The sequence below is a fragment of the Trachinotus anak genome, unplaced genomic scaffold (assembly GCF_046630095.1).
Source record: "Trachinotus anak isolate AG129_WGS33_773 ecotype Australia unplaced genomic scaffold, CSIRO_AGI_Tana_v1 ptg000001l, whole genome shotgun sequence".
Classification (NCBI taxonomy): Eukaryota; Metazoa; Chordata; class Actinopteri; order Carangiformes; family Carangidae; genus Trachinotus; species Trachinotus anak.
The window spans coordinates 15,195,522-15,213,392 of NW_027273852.1; the positions used below are offsets into that span (position 1 = coordinate 15,195,522).

At 43.8% G+C, this 17,871-nt stretch overlaps 1 protein-coding gene and 1 non-coding gene across 2 annotated transcripts; one reads left to right on the top strand and one right to left on the bottom strand.

Annotated features, from left to right (window-relative positions):
- Window positions 1-6,322: 6,322 nt before the first annotated feature.
- LOC139622662 (SCAN domain-containing protein 3-like) lies at window positions 6,323-13,104 on the bottom strand. The gene is made up of 2 exons (XM_071480154.1): window positions 8,395-13,104; window positions 6,323-8,217 (listed from the first exon to the last, which is right to left on the bottom strand). The coding sequence occupies exon 1, from the start codon at window positions 9,954-9,956 to the stop codon at window positions 8,397-8,399; it is 1,560 nt and encodes a 519-aa protein (XP_071336255.1). The 5' UTR covers window positions 9,957-13,104; the 3' UTR covers window positions 6,323-8,217; window positions 8,395-8,396.
- Window positions 13,105-13,621: 517 nt separating this feature from the next.
- LOC139626748 (U1 spliceosomal RNA) lies at window positions 13,622-13,788 on the top strand. The gene has a single exon (XR_011692403.1). It is a non-coding gene; the product is annotated as a U1 spliceosomal RNA (small nuclear RNA).
- The last annotated feature ends 4,083 nt before the right edge of the window (window positions 13,789-17,871 follow it).

Consider the following 17,871-nt stretch of genomic DNA (forward strand, 5'->3'; position numbering starts at 1 on the left):
TATCAACTAGAAAAAGTGGGAAAGAACAAAAAGAACGTAAGTAAAGTAGTTTTTATTATACAAAATATATAAAATGTATAAAATGTTTACAGACAAGATGTAAAATACACAATACAATACTTGTGTATATATATATATACACACTATATCAACAAGGCTAGATCCTGTCGCTGATCCTTGTATGTGAAAACATACTTGGTTATCTGGTTCCTTCCCTGAAGAGGTTGTCACCCAATTAGCTAATCAGCTACAGGTTCCAGATTCAGAGTGTACGTGCTTGCTTCATAAATCATTTTGTGGATTTGAAATTTTACGTATTCTTTTTTTTGGGGTGACAACCTCTTCAGGGAAGGAGATAGGCTGTTGAGGAACTGTGCATCCTCGCACGGTGGTGGAGCTGGTGCTGGAGGTGCTGTCTGCTGCCTCTCAAGTGAGTTGATGAGGAGCTCCTCTATCCTCATCCTCCTGTTATTTCTCTCCCTGGCTCCCTTCCGGCACCTCCAGCCAGCTGAAAATTGAAACACAAACATGGGAATCAAAAGTGTCAGGCAATCAAAAAGTATAAACTTGATTCCGCTTATGTTATAGCAACTTGCAATCTCATTTGTACAGCCCATTTTTTACAAACAGTTTGTCTCAAAGGGCTTTACATGGCATCATAACCACATCCTCTGTCCTTAGACCCTCACATCGACTGAGGAAAAACTCCATAGAAAACCCTTTTAACAGGGAAATGTTAACAAGAGCTTCTGGTGGGAGGAAAGGCAGGGAGAGCAGGCCAGCTTAATGGGAGGACTACATGGCAGACTGGTATGTACATACCAGTGGCAGATCCGCCTTCTCCTGAGGGGCCAGCAGCAGGGCCTCTGGCAGCAGCAGGGCCATCAGCAGCAGAGTCTGGAGTGGCAGAAGGAGGAGCACTGCCACTCTGCTCATCTGAGGACTGATCTGTAGTTGTGACATACATAACTTACTGTATTTTTTTATTTGAAAGATATGTGAATGATTTAGTTCACTCCAGTTTATGACAGAGGTCAACATTTTGCTATACATACCTCTATGAAAATCACAACATAATTTTCTTACCTTATCTTACCAATTTCTAACATTTTCTACTCTAAATATAATGCAAGGTGTTTTATAATCCTCCAGGGTGTATTGGGGGGAAATATACATTGTTGTATATGTGTATCATGTACTAGTCAACCAACCTCCGTGCTCAATCTCAACTGATGATGGCCCTGCTGCTGCTGCCTCATCATCTCTCTCCTCTCCCTCTACCACCATGCTTTCCTCTGCGGCCCCGTCTTCCTCGACCCCCCGAGCCATATTGCCACTAGTTTCCCGGGGTGCAATGAAGGGGTCGAGGAAAGACAGGACCGCAGAATACTTCCATCTCTTCACTTGCCCTGCTGCTGACCCACTCCTTTTCTCTCCCTCTTTCTTCCTCTCCCTGAGGTATGTATCCCGGAGGCTCTTCCATTTTCTCCGACATACTTCCACTAACAATGCATAACATTAGAATCACTTTACGGACAAGATAAACAAATCAACAAATGCTAACATGCTTACATAGGTAACGTAGCCTGACAGTCTGCTGCAATGTGAATTCATGCTAGTGCTAACCGTTGCTAACATAGTCATATCCGATAGCTGTAAACAACCTAAATATTCTTACTAGGAAGCTGTACCTCCTCACCGACCTTCTTCCAGGCATTATCTTTTTTTGTTCTGTCCCGGTAAAAGTAGGACGATGTATCATAAAGTTCCGTGTGTCCACAGACAGCCACAATAATTTTCTCCTCCATTTTTTCAAATGTGCGTCTGACGTAACTACGTCGGTGGCGTGGTTTGGACATCAACGCTGATTGGATGTCGCGGCACAGCGTCACGCGATGTTGCTTGAAAAGTTCAAATTTTTCAACTTCAAGCGATGGACGTGATGGTCGCCCGACGCAGCATCGCGTGTCATCGCGCCATTTACATTGACTTCGAATGGAAACTTGTGGCGTTCATCGCGTCCATCGCGTTTGGTGTGAACGCACCATAACACTTAAGAACTTCCAATAAGCATCGTTGAATCCAGGTGGAGCAGGTTCAGTGAAAGCACACAATGCCTGAACTCTAGTTTTGCCTGGTTTAGTACTCTCAGGTTTGAAGGAGCACACCTGAAAATGACGCCACACCGCTCTTCTGGAGAACAAGCCATAGCAGTAAACACAATGTGCAAAATTCCGTTCCTTCTGATTTTTTCTGTGGTTGCTTCCACGGGATGAGATTGCCTTTTTGTGTCTCCAAAACGTCACTGTTGTGCTCAAAGTTCCCCTTATTTCTTATATAGTCTAACTGCAGTTTCCTTTCTTTTGAGTTTTTTGGCAAGCTTAGGGCTTTTGCAACATCCGTTTCATCCTGGTGTTTACGCCACAAGTGTTGTGACATTTTCTGGACAAACTTTCTGCAATAAAAGCAAAAATGTTTCTTATTATAGCTTCTAGAGCCATCTCCCTTCTTTATCACTGGACTGACATAGATAGACTGTTCTTCAAGGGGCATTGAAACGCTCACATCCTTTTGCGAATATGTTGACACTATTTCCTTTTCAATTCCATCAGCTCTGCTATTCGGAATTTTTTGTGTGGGGGCATGACTTCTTTCAAAGGGTGTCTTCTGGCTAAGATCAAGCAGGCTCTGACTGGAAGACTCACTTGTGTTCTGACAGGAAGACTTGCTTCTCTGCCTGGAGGACTCAATTCCACTCTCCCTGGGATTAAACTTGCTCTGACTGGTTGACTTGCTTCTTCTCTGCCTGGAGGACTCAATTCCCCTCTCCCTGAGCTTGAACTTGCTCTGACTGGAAGACATTCTTCTGCTATCACTAAATGCACCTTTTTTCTTTTTTCCATCTTCCAGGGTTAATTCCAAACTGCTATCACTTTCTGTGCTTTTGTCATTTGGACATGGAATGTACTCATCTTGACTATCTATGTTTGAGTCATCTGATTCCACAACGTTCATCTGAATGTTTCAAAACAACAACAAAAACATGTGTCAATCACTAATTTTGAAACATCAAGTGTCAAAAATCTGAGTATACTTTGAATGTCTAGGCATACTAAGAAAAGAAAATTCTGTATGGAGCCTAGCCTGAGATACTGACTCAATATCAGGCTCACTAGCAAGAACACCAGACATACACAGTCATGAAAACACATACAAGAATCAAAAAAGGCTTACGGGACAGCAAGAGATTCTTCTCGGCCTCTGTGAACTCCTTTCAGGCTTAGAAATGAAAGTGCCCTGTGTGCTGTCATCACTTTAATCGTAGAGACAGCCAGCAAAATCTTGTACTCGATCCATCTGCAAAAAGGAAGACATGGATATATGATTTTCCCTTTTTGTTGGTAGAAAAACAAATGGCAGGTGCTTTTGGGGGAAGAGCTCATCAACTAAGTACTCATACTGTTTAAATAACTTTTAGGGACTTACCAGAATGCCTTTTGTGCGTCTCAGTGGTGGAACAAGTTCATCATCTGATTGCTTGTTGGAATGGTTGTTTGGAGAAGCCTCATCACAGGTTGCTTGCACAATAGTTTCATCTGAAGTGTAGAAATGATCAGACACATCCGGTCCACTATCCATCTACAAAAACAAAAGGTATGTCAAGACGTGCATACATTCATACATAAATGCACATAAAACCAATAACAGCAAGATTTATACAATTACTTGACTAAAAAAATTTGAATGGAATTCAAAGCATTAAAGGCATACCAGAATGTTTTCTGTATTCTTCCTTCCATCACGGTGTGGAGTGGAAGTTTTGTTCTCCAAACAAAGCAACGAGCGAAAACCCTTGGACTTTAAAAACCTAAACATAAAAAAACAGCAAAAATCTGTTAGCTTGAAAAGTTCATATGGCGGAATCTGCCAACTAGAAAAGTTAGCCAAAGCAAAAACTGTTCCTGAGATAGTAGTAGCATATAAACATGGCATAGTCTGATTAAAAAATGCATCCAGAAAAGCAAAGTGAACATTGGCCCATTTGGATGACAGAACAAAATCACATGCAAGTCACCACAGATAAGTTGTGATCACTGTGTCTACAATGGCAAGGCAAGGCAATTTTATTCGTATAGCCCTGTAAGCCCATTTTTACCAACAGTTTGTCTCAAAGGGCTTTACATGGCATCATAACAACATCCTCTGCCCTTAGACCCTCACATCGACTGAGGAAAAACTCCATGGAAAACCCTTTTAACAGAGAAAAATTGGAGAGACCTCAGGGTGAGGAGAGGAGGGATCCCTCACCCAGGACGAGCAGACGTGCAATAGATGTTGTTACAGACAAGAAAACAGTTTATAACACAGAATGTGGGAAACATGGAAATGTTAGCAAGAGTTGATGAAGGCAGCAGGTGTGTAATTTTACCTGTGTGTTAGTCTCATCTGGCTTTGACTCCTCATGGAACATCTGAGCTTCAGGGCTGGTCTCTGTCTCTACTGCTGCTGCAGGAGTCTGAGGGTCTTGCACCTGAAATTTAGATGCCAGACAAGAAGACACTTAGAGCTGACAGAAATCATAGCTGTATGTGGAGACATTCACAGGCTAATAAGGTTACCTAGTGGTAAAACAGATTCTCAAAGAGCACAGAACTTCAAACTGAGATCACAGCACAGTCTTTCTGAGGTAACAGCAACTCCCATGAGCCATTACAAAGATTTGCAGTGGGTCACATTTGAAATATCACTTTAAAACATCTAACAGATCACACAGTGTACAGTTATACATGTTAAAATCAAAGTTGAGATAATGCCAGGTGTTGCCACAGTGTCATAAAAACACCTTCAGTGAGAACCACAGACTAGAAACATACGAGTGTGTAAAGTTACCCTCCCCCATGTGTTTGTGCCATGATGAAAGGACCCCACATGGACATGACTGGAAAAATGTGTGTGTGACATTAACTGGCTGTTATGGCACCACTCAGTAAGTAATCCTGACTGCATTAAAGTAAAGTGAACATTGGCCCATTTTGGTAGCAGAACATCATCAAATACTAGTCACCACAGATAAGTTCTGATGACTGTGTCTACAATGTCATTTTACCTGGGTGTTAGTCTCATCTGGTTTTGACTCCTCATGGAACATCTGAGCTTCAGGGCTGGTCTCCGTCTGTACTGCTGCTGCAGGAGTCTGAGGGTCTTGCACCTGAATTTCAATTAAACAAGAAGTGATGTTGAATCACATCACACAGATCAAACATCACATACATTTCCTTAGATACACTCAGAATAATACTGGAAACATGATTAATATTGGAGAAATACAAAATTTGCTCATTTTTACACTTTAATTTGTCTAAAAAAAATCTCCATGCTTCAGCCAACCAACTCACCTTCTTGCGCCAAGGCCATTTTGAATCACCATAGTTGTACTCAATTTCAGATCCTATTTCTATTTTCTTCATTGCAAAGAGGCACAAGTGTGGCTTGTTGTCAACTATGATTTTTTTCATGACACAGTTTGGTTTTTTGTGGTTGTCATTGACTTATCTTCCAAGAGATTCATCTTCTTCAGATGCATCAAGGCTGAAAAGTATAAGAAAAGTCGTAGTAGTGTTTTAATTTTAAACAGTTTTATTGGAAGAGATATGTGTTAAAGAATTTTACAAGAGTATTTGTACTTTAGTTCATTCATCAACTATTAAAGTTTGTTTTAAGGTTTATTTATCTAGCGGCTATACATCCATATAAAACATCTATATTTACACGCTTACCAAAAGCGACAGTTCTGCCATTCAAAGTCAAAGAGAAATGTGCTTTCAATCTCCGAGTAACGTCGTGACTGGCATTCTACTTGTGTTAGGAGTTTACCCCTGTACTCCAAGACAAAGTCCCCTGGTTCAGTGGGGTTCGTGGCAAACACTCCTCTTCCTACAAGAATATAATAAAGTAAAGGCATGTTACAATTTGTAGTGAAGTGGGTTTGTGTGCAACACTCACGTCTACTCAATATACCTGCAGACAATGCTCAGCACTTCCCCAGTTAGCCTCCTAAAAGAGGTCCCCTATTGTACAAATGCATTGATATGCAAGTACAGTGAATATCTGCAGTATTTTTTAGCAATTTAGCCAGTATAAGTAGAACTTCTCTGTTTTTTTTTGGAGGAAGACCATGTCCTGTCCTGTGAGCCATATAGTGCAGGTAACACACCAGTAAAGCGTGTGTACATTATACAACCCAATGTCAACAAAAATGAACTATCACTGTGACTTTTGACATGCAGCATGTCCCACATTTTGGACGTATCAGACCGATGTCACTGATCCATAAACCAATCCAGATTCCAAAATAGAAATGGAGAACAAAAAAGTGCTACTTAAGGCTTCCTGCACCATTAAAAAAAAAAAAAAAAAAAAAAAAAATCAAAATTACTAACTTTAACTCAGTAAATGAGAATTAAGACCCAACAGGCTATGGGGAACAACAAGAACTGAATTCCACACATGTGAATAATATCTACTTTTAATATTTTGTAATGCAGATGTTTTATCCCTCTTCACATTATCTGCCATGAAACTCGTTCATTTCACCAGTATTTTGTTATGATTCACTGGTGCTGTTCCCCTTTGGGTCCGGATTTGCGTTATCATCATCCGGGGTCTGTAAATTGACTTACTAATCTCAGAACTGTATGATGACGGCTCATTCACTTGGCTTAGTGGTTGCAGAGATATACTCATTTCATTGCCACAGCAATAGCCTCTACTTCACTGGACACTTCAGTAGAATATTTTAACAAAGCACACTATCTTGCCTGGACTGTAAAATATCACACTAATTTCTATCAGTCTGTCTGATTGAAATTATCTGTCAAAAGCAAAAAAGCCACATATAACCTGAACCTAAACTCTGCTTTGTATGTACTTTATGGTTTTGCTTTTGAAATGCAACGCAATGAAAAGCATGGCCCTATATGTATTGTAATTTGTATGTATGTCTATATTTGTTATATGTTTGGAACCTGTACCAATGAGCTGTACTGGAAGCAAATTCCACCAGCCTGACTGTGTGGTCATTAAAAGAATCATCATCATCATCATCATCATCATCAAATGTGACCACCCGCTTGCAAACCTGGGGGTGACACTGGTCATGAGTTGCCTCGATAGCTTGCTGCTAATGCTAATGTTAGCGTATGGGCCGCTAATGTTAGCCGCTAGCAGTTCTCTTCAGATCAACATTGTTATATTTGGCTGAAATAGACTTAACATGCTGGGAGCAATCAATGCTCAAAGCGCTCTGCAAAAAAAAGAAAAAAATAACCGACCACTAACGTTACAGCGGCTGCCAGCCTGTGAAAATGCCTACCTTCGGTGCGGATGGAAAGAGCAGGACCGGATGCCTCCTCCTTTATCTCCCGCCATTGCCAGGCTGATTGGCGCTAGCATTAGCTTCTGGGCTAACCCCACCTGCCATTTCTGCACTGTCTCGCTGTCGCTTTCACTTTCTCGGGTGGTTTTAAATGCGAAGGATGGCTTGCTTACGTAATACAGAATATCGTTAAAGTGTTATTGAAGCTTGTTAATTTAATAGAGTGGAAAATAACTATCGGAAGGGGAGATATCAAGTTACCGTGCGTTCACACCAAATGCGATGGACGCGATGAACGCCACAAGTTTCCATTCAAAGTCAATTTTTTTTCATTAAGATATAAACGATATAAACTGAACAAAAACCATGCCTACCTGTTGCATGCAGATATATCACTTTGTTTTGGTAAATGTGGTACACTGATTTTCAACTGAACACTCCATCTTGGGCCGTATTCTTCTGTCCATTTCCGTTTTTGACCTTGACTCTTCTCTCGAATTCGCAGCAGATCGTACAGCCGAGGAATTTGATTGGCCCAGTCTCTGACCATACTTCCTGAAGTGTGTGTACATTACTTCCGGTAGTGTGTGTCGGTGCTATGCTGCCTTGCCAGCTCCAGGGGCGCTAGTGAGCAAAAAGTTCACACACACTTACACACACTTTTCCAGTTTTTGTCACCATGTGGGCCAAGTAAAAAAAAAGCAAGAGGGACTACAGGGGGGGCTTCTGAGCTCATTTTAATTGAAATCATTTTAATTGGCCCACCATTTTGGGCCCCACTCCGGACTGGACCTCCGGACTGGACCCCCCCACTGTTGGTGTGCTCCTGCCGGTCGGACCCCCTGAAGTAAGAAATGCAAGTGCACACACACACACACACACACACACACAATAATCAGCAATGAGAGAGGAAGAGAGAAAGAAGTCTACATGCGCGCTGCGCGCAGGCACGTGCTCACACACAAATAAGCCACAATTGAGAGAGAGAGAGGGGAGAGAGAGGAGGGGGTGTCACTCACCATCAATGGGAGACGTGAGCCTGGTGCGACACACACAACCGCCCTATCCTGGCAGGGATGGATGAGAGGCAGACACGGAGCTCCTTGTCCACAGTCCTCAGTCGCTCCCTGTACTTGTTCTTGATGTATGTCAAGCTTGAAAAGCTCAGTTTACACAGATAAGTTGTGGAGAAGGGTAGCAAAATAGCAACAGTGCTACTTGAAACCACTGGGTACTGTTTTTCCACTGATATCCAAAACCTGTCCAATTCCATGTCTCCAAATCTCATTTTCAATGTGCGGTCTTCCCTGATCTCCATCAGTTGCTCCTGTGTTGGCAGTGACCAGTCCTTTGCGCTCTCCAGTGCGCTTGAACTCCAAGGATCACGGACCCAGTCAAACTGTGCATAAGACTCCGATGGAAAATAATGATTAAATTGCTCGTCGAGAGATTTCAGATGCTGGGCTATGAGGTCAGAAAGTGTGCTGCTGTTTACATGCACATTGCACAGGGGAAACATATCCAGCCTGCCCTGTTCCACAAAGGAGCGCCAGAGTGTGAGCTTAGATCTGAAGCCATGCAGTTTGTCAGACGAGGAGAGGAGATTTTCTTCTTTGCCTTGCATTTTAATGTTCAGCTCATTGAGGTGCTTAAAGATGTCAGCCAAATACGCAAGTTTTACGCACCATTGCTCATCTGTGAGCAGCTCTGCCTGTGCAGATTTCTCTTCCGTCAAGAAGACTCTGAGTTCTTCTCTTAAATCGTACAATCGGCCCAAAACCTTCCCCCGTGATAGCCAGCGGACTGCCGTGTGCAGCAACAAGCTCTGATGCTCTGCCCCCATTTCCTCGCACAGAATCGAAAACAGGCGGCTCTTTAACGGGCGCGCCTTCATGAAATTAACAATGTCCACTGCTCTGTCAAGCACGTCTGAAAGTTCTTTTGGGAGTGTCTTTGCAGCAAGTGCCTCTCTGTGAAGGAAGCAGTGGGTTGTTCGGATGTCTGGGTTTTGCTCTTTGGCCCTGCTAATGAAACCTTTGGCACAGCCCGTCATTGTGGCCGCACCATCAGTACAGATACTAATACAGTTCTTCCAACTAAATCCTCCCTTTTCAAGATACTCAGTTGTCACACGATACATTTCTTCTCCTGATGTTTTGTTTGGCAGCGGTTTGCAAAATAAAAAATTCTCTCTGATACGGTCCCCATCCACAAACCGAACATTTGCCAAGAGCTGAGTGTGCCCACTCACGTCTGTTGACTCATCAAGTTGTAAAGAAAAATGTCCACTTGTCTTGATTTTCCCCAAAACAACATCTTCAATATCCACAGACATATTGATTTGCCTCCCTATTGTACAATCCGACAGCGGGACCTTTGCAATTTCTTTTGCAGCTTGAGGCCCTAGCATTTTGTTCACTATTGCTGTACATGTTGGCATAATTACAGTCTCTGCAATAGTGTGGGGCTTCTTTGTTTTAGCTACTATTTCAGCTACGAGGTAGCTAGCTTCCAGTGCTTTCTCCGAGACTTTTGCAGATTTAATCATCATTTGTTCTTGACGGCTATGTTGACTTTTCATTCGAACAAAATATTCAGCATCCTTGTCAGCATGTGATGGATGATTAGTGGTCGGGTGTCTTTTAAGTTTGCTCGGAACTGTAACCCAGCTGCCCGTGTGAGTGCTACGCCTCCCCCTACACCCAAGACTCTGCGTTGTGTTAATGTTGTTGTTGGGGCTGGGTGCGACGCGAGGGACGGGTCGGACACACGGGTGGTCAGGATCGTGGCTGAGACCGCCTGGTTTATTGACTGTCGATGCTGGCAGCTTTTCATCCCTTACAAACTATAAACAGACACTGTGTGTCAGTAAAGACATAAAAAGTGATCATACAGTATTCAAAATAAAGCACTGTACCTCTACAGGTATTAAACCTCTTAAAACAACTTCCATCCTCTCTCTATTTTCTGCTGATCCTCCTCTGACTCCACGGCTCGTAGCTCACAGGACAGCTTTATGGCGGGATGTTGATTTCTCGGCGGGTTCCTCTTTGGAACACTGGGCCTGGGAGGCCGGCTGGTGCCACTGGTTGTTACATGTCCCTCCTCTCCTTCACTCACTTGTCCTGTTTCTGTATCCACTTCCTCCAGTTCTGTGTGTTCATACTGTCCATGTGTTGTCTCAGGTACACACTTCTCCACATTTTCCTCTGTGTTTGTCCATCTCCTGATCCTCCACTCTGTCTGACTCATCTCCCTGTATTGTCACCTCACTGGCTTGCTCCTCCACGTCCTCTGTATCCTCCATGCCCAGATCCTCTTCTGTGTCTGGCTCAACCTCTCCTCTTGTCTCCTCACCCACCTGCTCCACAGGAAGAAACATGCACTGTGTAAGGAGATTGCGATGGACCACTCTCTCTGTGTTGCCATTTTCTGATTGCACCACATACACAGGTGTGCTGGGCTGCTTCTTCACCACGACGTATGGGCAAGGCTCCCACTTGTCTCCCAGTTTCTGCCGCCCCTCCACATGACACACTTTCACCAGAACTCTGTCACCAGTGTTGAAAACTTGACTCTTTGCTCTTAGTATTTCTTCTGTTGTCCCTTGGGTTGGTGAGAGGTCTGATTAGCCTGAGCGTAGGCCTGCGACAGACAGTCATGCAGAGTCTGGACATACTCACTGTATTCACATGGCTCAGTAGTGGTCTGGAGCCCGAAGATGAGATCGACAGGGAGCCTGGGATGCCTGCCAAACATCAGGTAATACGGCGTGTAACCAGTAGAGTCGTGTCGTCGTGTGCAGTTGTAGGCGTGTGTCATTGCATCCACGTGTTCATGCCACTGCGGCTTCAGGTGAGGCTCCAGTGTCCCGAGCATGTTCATGAGGGTGCGGTTAAACCTCTCAGTGGTCCCGTTGCCCTAGGGGTGGTAGGGGGTGGGGTGGGTCTTAGTGATGCCAGTACACTTACATAGTTCTTAGACATGACATACTAGGGTTATTGTCTGTCAGTACCGAGAATCTTCGCCCATAGAGGTGGTCATAGAATTTGTCCGTCACCGCCCACTTTAAAGCGAGGAACTCAAGTTTGTGTGCAGGATACCTCATCTCAGCCGGACTCAAATCTCTGCTGGCGAAGGCTATGACCCCAGCCTGGACCTGAAACAAGATGGCGCCAAGCCCCTCTCCTGAGGCGTCTGTCTGGAGGACAAATGGCAGGCTGTAGTCAGGATAGCCCAGCACTGGAGCGGTGGTCAGCTTTTCTTTCAGGGTCTGAAAAGCCGTCTCACAATCAGCAGTCCACAAAAAAGGTGGGTCAGGTGTCAGGCCCTTCTCCCCGCCCCTCTTTTTCTTTCTGGGGTCACCAGCAGTGAGGCGGTATAAGGGAGCAGCCAGGCAGACTATCCACTCACATACCGCCGGTAATAGCCCGCAAACCCCAGGAATTGCAGCACTTCCTTGCGGTTTGTGGGCCTCACCCAGTCCTTAACCCTGCTGATCTTCTCTGGGTCTGTCCGGACTCCCTCAGCAGGCTCCTTAAGCCGATCAAACACCAGCTGCAGTCTTTCCAGATGCTCATCAAATTTCAAATGTGGATTGAACAGAGTTTCTTGCAGGCTGACTTAGACTTGGTTCACTTAAACGTGCAGTCAGGCTGTTGCTCAATTTTAGGAGGTAAAATGGATAAAATAGATGATTTTAGGTCAGCCTTTGTTGTGGAAATACAGCATTGCTCATACTTACCTGGCAGGGGAGATGCCATGATCAAGAAGGTGGTTCACCCATCATTTCTCTCCTATTTAAAAAAGGAGATTTAAAAAAGATATTAAGAACCGGTGCCCTCTTACTTTACTTGGTGTGGACCATAAGATTTTGGCTTAGGCACTTTTTCTATGCATTCAGGAGGTGATGGGGAGGCTGGTCGAGGTAGAGCAGACCTGTGTGGTTCCAGGGCGCTCTATGTGTGACAGCCTTGTCCTAATCAGAGACTCTTACTTATATGCCATAGACCGCAAGATTCCTCTATGTATTGCTGGTTTAGATTTAGAAAAGGCTTTTGATAGAATAAGCCATGAGTATCTAAAGGAAGTATTGTTGAGGTTTGGGTTTGGCCCACAGTTGAGGGCTTGGATTAATTTACTGTATACTGATTGCTTTAGTAGGGTCAATATAAATGGCCACTTCACTGAATCTATTAAGATTCATTCAGGGGTTAGACAAGGTTGCCCATTATCGGTCAGCCTATTTGTCTTAGCCATGGAGCCCTTGGCCTGTGTGATTAGGCAGGACACCGATATTCGGGGCCTCCCTGTGCCTGGCAGTAGTAGAAAGGAGGCCAAAATGTCTTTATACATGGATGATCTGACTATCCTTTGTTCCAGCAATAATTCTATTTTTGAAGCACTCCAGTGGTGTGAGTTATTTTCTCTTGCATCCTGGGCCAGATTGAATAGGACCAAGAGTGAAATCCTCTACCTTAATTGGCAAGGAACAAAATATGATATGGGATTGGTGGAAAAAAGAGAAAGGATAAAAATTTTGGGAGTTGAAATTGGGAAAGGTATGGAAAACATAAACTGGGAATTAAGACTCCCAGCTATAAAAGGGAAATTGTTGCAATGGGAAGAGAGAGACTTGACATTCACTGGAAAGGTCCTAGTCATTAAGGCTGAGGTTTTGGCCTCCTTGAACTTTCTGGCAGCCACTCTGCCAGCACCCAAAAGATTTCTCAATGAAGAAGACTGTTTTCAAGAGTAACAGAGAATGCCTAAAAGCACTGTTTTTGGCAGTACAATGCCATAGCTATTGATGCTAGAACTTAAGTGATTTTGGTTATTATCAAGAAAACATGGGAAATGGCTAGATATCAGCTCTTAAATTAAACTCTTATGAGCTACTTTTGTTGTTATCATTATATTTGTCCAAACAAATATACCTTTAGTTGTACCAGGCATTAAAATGAACAAGAAATGAAGAAAACAAGGGTGGTCTAATAATTTTTTCGATGACTGTATTTAGGGATAGAGGTAAATACAGCGACCAAGAAATTAAAATGAAGTGGAAAATGGAAAAAAAGTCCAATTACTTTGATGGAAGGTTTTTAAGAAAGTGTTGCTATGGATTGATAAATTGGATGTTATGTTGAATGAAATATGTCTTGAGTGAAGTGTAATTGTGATATTTGTTGATTGTAAGTGATATTGAATTCGTATGTTTTGTGTAAAGAAGCACATGATGAATATTTGTCCTTTATTTGACTGAGAAAAATAAAGATTTATAAAAAATGTGGTTCACCCAGGGCGAGGCTCAGCCATTGCACTCCGGTTGTGCTGACCCCTGCGAATTCCCCACATGTGGGAATCTCGACTGCATAATTTCTGGTAGTGGGGGACTGCGTTCGCGCTCTCCCCTGATTATTATGTTGAAGGAAAACCACAGCCTTTCAAGATAGCCACATGCTGCGCGTTGTGCTGGTTTCCAGCTGAAGGTGACGTGGGATTGTCTTGACTTTGAGCTCGGAGGTTACTTTTGCAGTTTGTCCAGAACGTGGCAGTGTTTCCCGTACGCTGTGAAGCTGTGCGTTCACTGAAGACGCTCCCCCGTGATACTGATGATGGAAGTGGGCGTGGCCTTTTGAGATAATGGAAAAACTGCGTGCTCTACTCCGTGATTTCGTGCTGTCTTTCTGGGAAAAGCGTGCGCTAGACATTCTCCTATTGCTATTGGCATCGGTGTCGGGCTTTGGTGCGGTCGCTGCTGTCCCACGGACAAAACAGCGCGCTGCGTGGCTTTTTCAGCTTGCCGAGTAGCTTTACATGCAATCTTACCGCATACCACACTGCAGCAGTGTTTACTTACTTTGTTTTGCCAGAACAAGTGAGCGAGGGAACAAAACAAATGTGTACCACATACCACACTGCAGCAGTGTCTGCAACTTTTCCTGCAACTTGTGCAGCGTCAAAGTTGAGTTGACGCTAAAGGCACTGAACTCTGGGATTATGCGTTTTAAGCACCGTCACCCAGGGCGCCGTGCCTGGGAATGAGCCCCCTGTCTCTGACACTTCCAACTCATACTTACCTGGCAGGGGAGATACCATGATCAAGAAGGTGTTTTTTTTTTTTTTTTTTTTTCCTCAACCTCAGTCCCGTGTATCGCCACCCACTTGCTATCCAACCCATCTACCTGCCAAGCAGGGAGTAGCCAACAACCGCCATTGATATATGGAAACAACATATATCAGCATCAGACCCCAGTCTTCAAACCTTTATCAAACAAGCAAGTGAAGTCTCTCAACCTTCATCAGCTTCCTTGCTTGAGCTCACTGACACCTTCCAGGGACCAGATGTGGTGGGTTCTCCATCTAGAAAACGCCCCAATGAGTCACCCACTTCAGGTGAAGCTTCCCCCTTACCTTCCTCTGGTTACCTCCAGTCTAATTGGCCTGGTTCCTCCCCTATAGCAAACCCTTTTTTAGAGCATGATGATGTTGTTGCCTTTTCCTCTGCTACACAGATTAAAGACATGCCTCAAAAAGATAAAGCTGCTAAACCTAAGAAAAAGAAAAGAAACAAAGAAAAAAAAAACTAATGTTCCACATATGACTGAATTGATCCGCTGACCCCTTTTAAACTACCCTTTAATGGTGATTCTTTCCATAGCATCCCTCAATACAAGAGGATTAAACGACCCTGTTAAATGTATGTCAGCTTTCAATTTTTTGCATTCTGAAGGTAACGACATCTTCCTGCTTCAAGAATGTAATTTATCCTATAAGCAGAGTTACAGGGTCTTTGAGGACAGATGGAGCCATGGCCAATCAGTATGGTCGGGTGATAATAAAAATAGATCTTCAGGGGTTGCAGTATTATTTAGAGGTCAAAATTTCAACATTCAGAGGGTTCAACGGGTAATAGACGGGAGAATTCTGTGTGTGGATGTCACATGGCATCATATTAACATAAGAGTAATTAACGTGTATCTCCCAGTTGACCTTCAAGAAAGGTTAGAGGCATTAAAAGCAGTACAGCCCCTTTTGTTGTGCAGTAATGAAGTTGTTTTGGGAGGTGACTTCAACTGCTTGCTGGACAAAAGAGACAAGCTAACTACCTCTATAGTGAAGTTAGATTCTAGTACGGAAGTCTTAAAAAATATGATAAAAGACTTCAGACTGACAGACACATATCGTGTCAAAAATCCCTGTCTCCCTGGGTACACATGGTCCAACGGCAGAACCCATTCAAGAATAGACTTTCTGCTGGTATCTAGGGGGTTGCAGGTAGCCGAAGCAGCAACTACCCCAGTGTTCTTCTCCGACCATGCCAAAATTGGATGTTCTCTTTTGTTGAAGGGAAATACTATGAAAGGCAGAGGTTTGTGGAAACTGAATACATCTTTATTGCAGGACGCAAAGGTGGTTAGCAACTTTAAGGTAAAACTCAACCACTGGCTCTCTCTTAAACCTTTATTTAATTCGGTGGGAGAATGGTGGGAAGATGTCAAGATTAGAACAAAAAACTTTTTCATCAACGTGGGTAAAAGAACAGCTAAATTGAGACGTATGAAGTTACAAAAACACCAGGCAAGGCTACAGAGGTACTACACAATGGCTCACGCCGGTTTCAATGTAGCCGAGGATATAGCAAAACTGAAGAGAGAGATGTTATGTCTCTCGGCAGAAGCCAGTCATGGGCTACTAATACGTAGCAGAGTCCACCATATGGAGAATAATGAAAAATGCTCAAGATATTTTTTTAGAAAGTTAGCCAAGCCTAAGAACTTTATAGAAGTATTAAAGGATAAAGAGGGGAATGACAAAAATGAAATACAGGAGATTCTTACCTGTGTACACTCATTTTATTTAGATCTTTACAGAAGGGAGGACTTGGATCAGGTAGCATTAGGAAATCTCTTGTCCAAACTGGAAAATAATGTTGATGATTGTGGAGGAAAACTTGACAGTGCGTTATCTTTGATTGAACTTACTAAAGCGGTTGAAAGTATGCAAAACAGCAAGGCTCCAGGAGCCGATGGGTTGCCAAAAGAATTTTATACCACCTTTTGGACAGAGTTAAAGGCCCCCCTCTTGGAGATGTATAATGAGAGCCTTGCCTTGGGGTCATTACCACCATCCCTAAAGGAGGGCATCATTTCCCTCCTATTTAAAAAAGGAGATAAAGATATTAAGAACTGGCGCCCTCTTACTTTACTTGGTGTGGACCGTAAGATTTTGGCTAAAGCACTTTTTCTACGTATTCAAGAGGTGATAAAGGAGCTGGTTGGAGTAGAGCAGACCTGTGTGGTTCCAGGGCGCTCTATGTGTGATAGCCTTGCCCTAATTAGAGACTCTTACTTATATGCCATAGACCGCAAGATTCCTTTATGTATTGCTGGTTTAGATTTAGAAAAGGCTTTTGATAGAATAAGCCATGAGTATCTAAAGGAAGTATTGTTGAGGTTTGGTTTTGGCCCACAGTTGAAGGCATGGATTAATCAGAATCAGAATCAGAATCAGAATCAGAATCAGTTTTATTGCCAAGTATGTTTTCACATACAAGGAATTTTTTCTGGTGATTGGTGCAATTGATCAGCAACAGTGGGGCTCTCTAGCCTTGTTGATGAGGCTAATAGCAGATGGGAAGAAGCTATTTTTGTGGCGAGAGGTTTTGGTCCTGAAGGACCACAGCCTCCTGCCAGAGGGGAGTGTCTCAAAGAGTTTGTGTCCAGGGTGGGAGGAGTCAGCTACAATCTTCCCTGCACGCCTCAGAGTCCTTGAGGCGTACAGGTCCTGGAGGGACGGAAGATTGCAGCCAATCACCTTCTCAGCAGAGTGGATGATACGCTGCAGTCTGTTATTGTCCCTCTCAGTGGCAGCAGCGTACCAGATGGTGATGGAGGAGGTGAGGATGGACTCAATGATGGAGGTGTAGAAGTTCACCATCATAGTCCTTGGCAGGTTGAACTTCTTCAATTGCCTCAGGAAATACATCCTCTGCTGAGCTTTTTTGATGAGGGAGCTGATGTTTAGCTCCCATTTGAGATCCTGTGTGATGGTGGTTCCCAAGAAGCGAAAATGCTCCACGGTAGCCACGGGGGAGTCACACAGGGTGATGGGGGTGGGTGGGGCTGGGCTCTTCCTGAAGTCCACTATCATTTCCACTGTCTTCAGAGCGTTTAGCTCTAGGTTGTTCTGCCTGCACCAGGTCACCAGACGCTCAGTCTCCCACCTGTAGGCAGACTCATCGCCATCAGAGATGAGTCCAATGAGAGTGGTGTCGTCTGCAAACTTCAGGAGCTTGACAGACTGATGGCTGGAGGTGCAGGTGTTGGTGTACAGGGAGAAGAGCAGAGGAGAAAGAACGCAGCCTTGCGGGGATCCAGTGCTGATGGTCTGGGAGTCAGACACGTGCTTTCCTAGCTTCACGTGCTGCCTCCTGTCAGACAGGAAGTCGGTGATCCACCTGCAGGTGGAGTCAGGCACGCTCAGCTGGGAGAGCT

Bases quoted from the DNA above. Each gene is read 5' to 3' on its own strand.
- LOC139622662 (XM_071480154.1), bottom strand. From the start codon at position 9,956: ATGAAAAGTCAACATAGCCGTCAAGAACAAATGATGATTAAATCTGCA.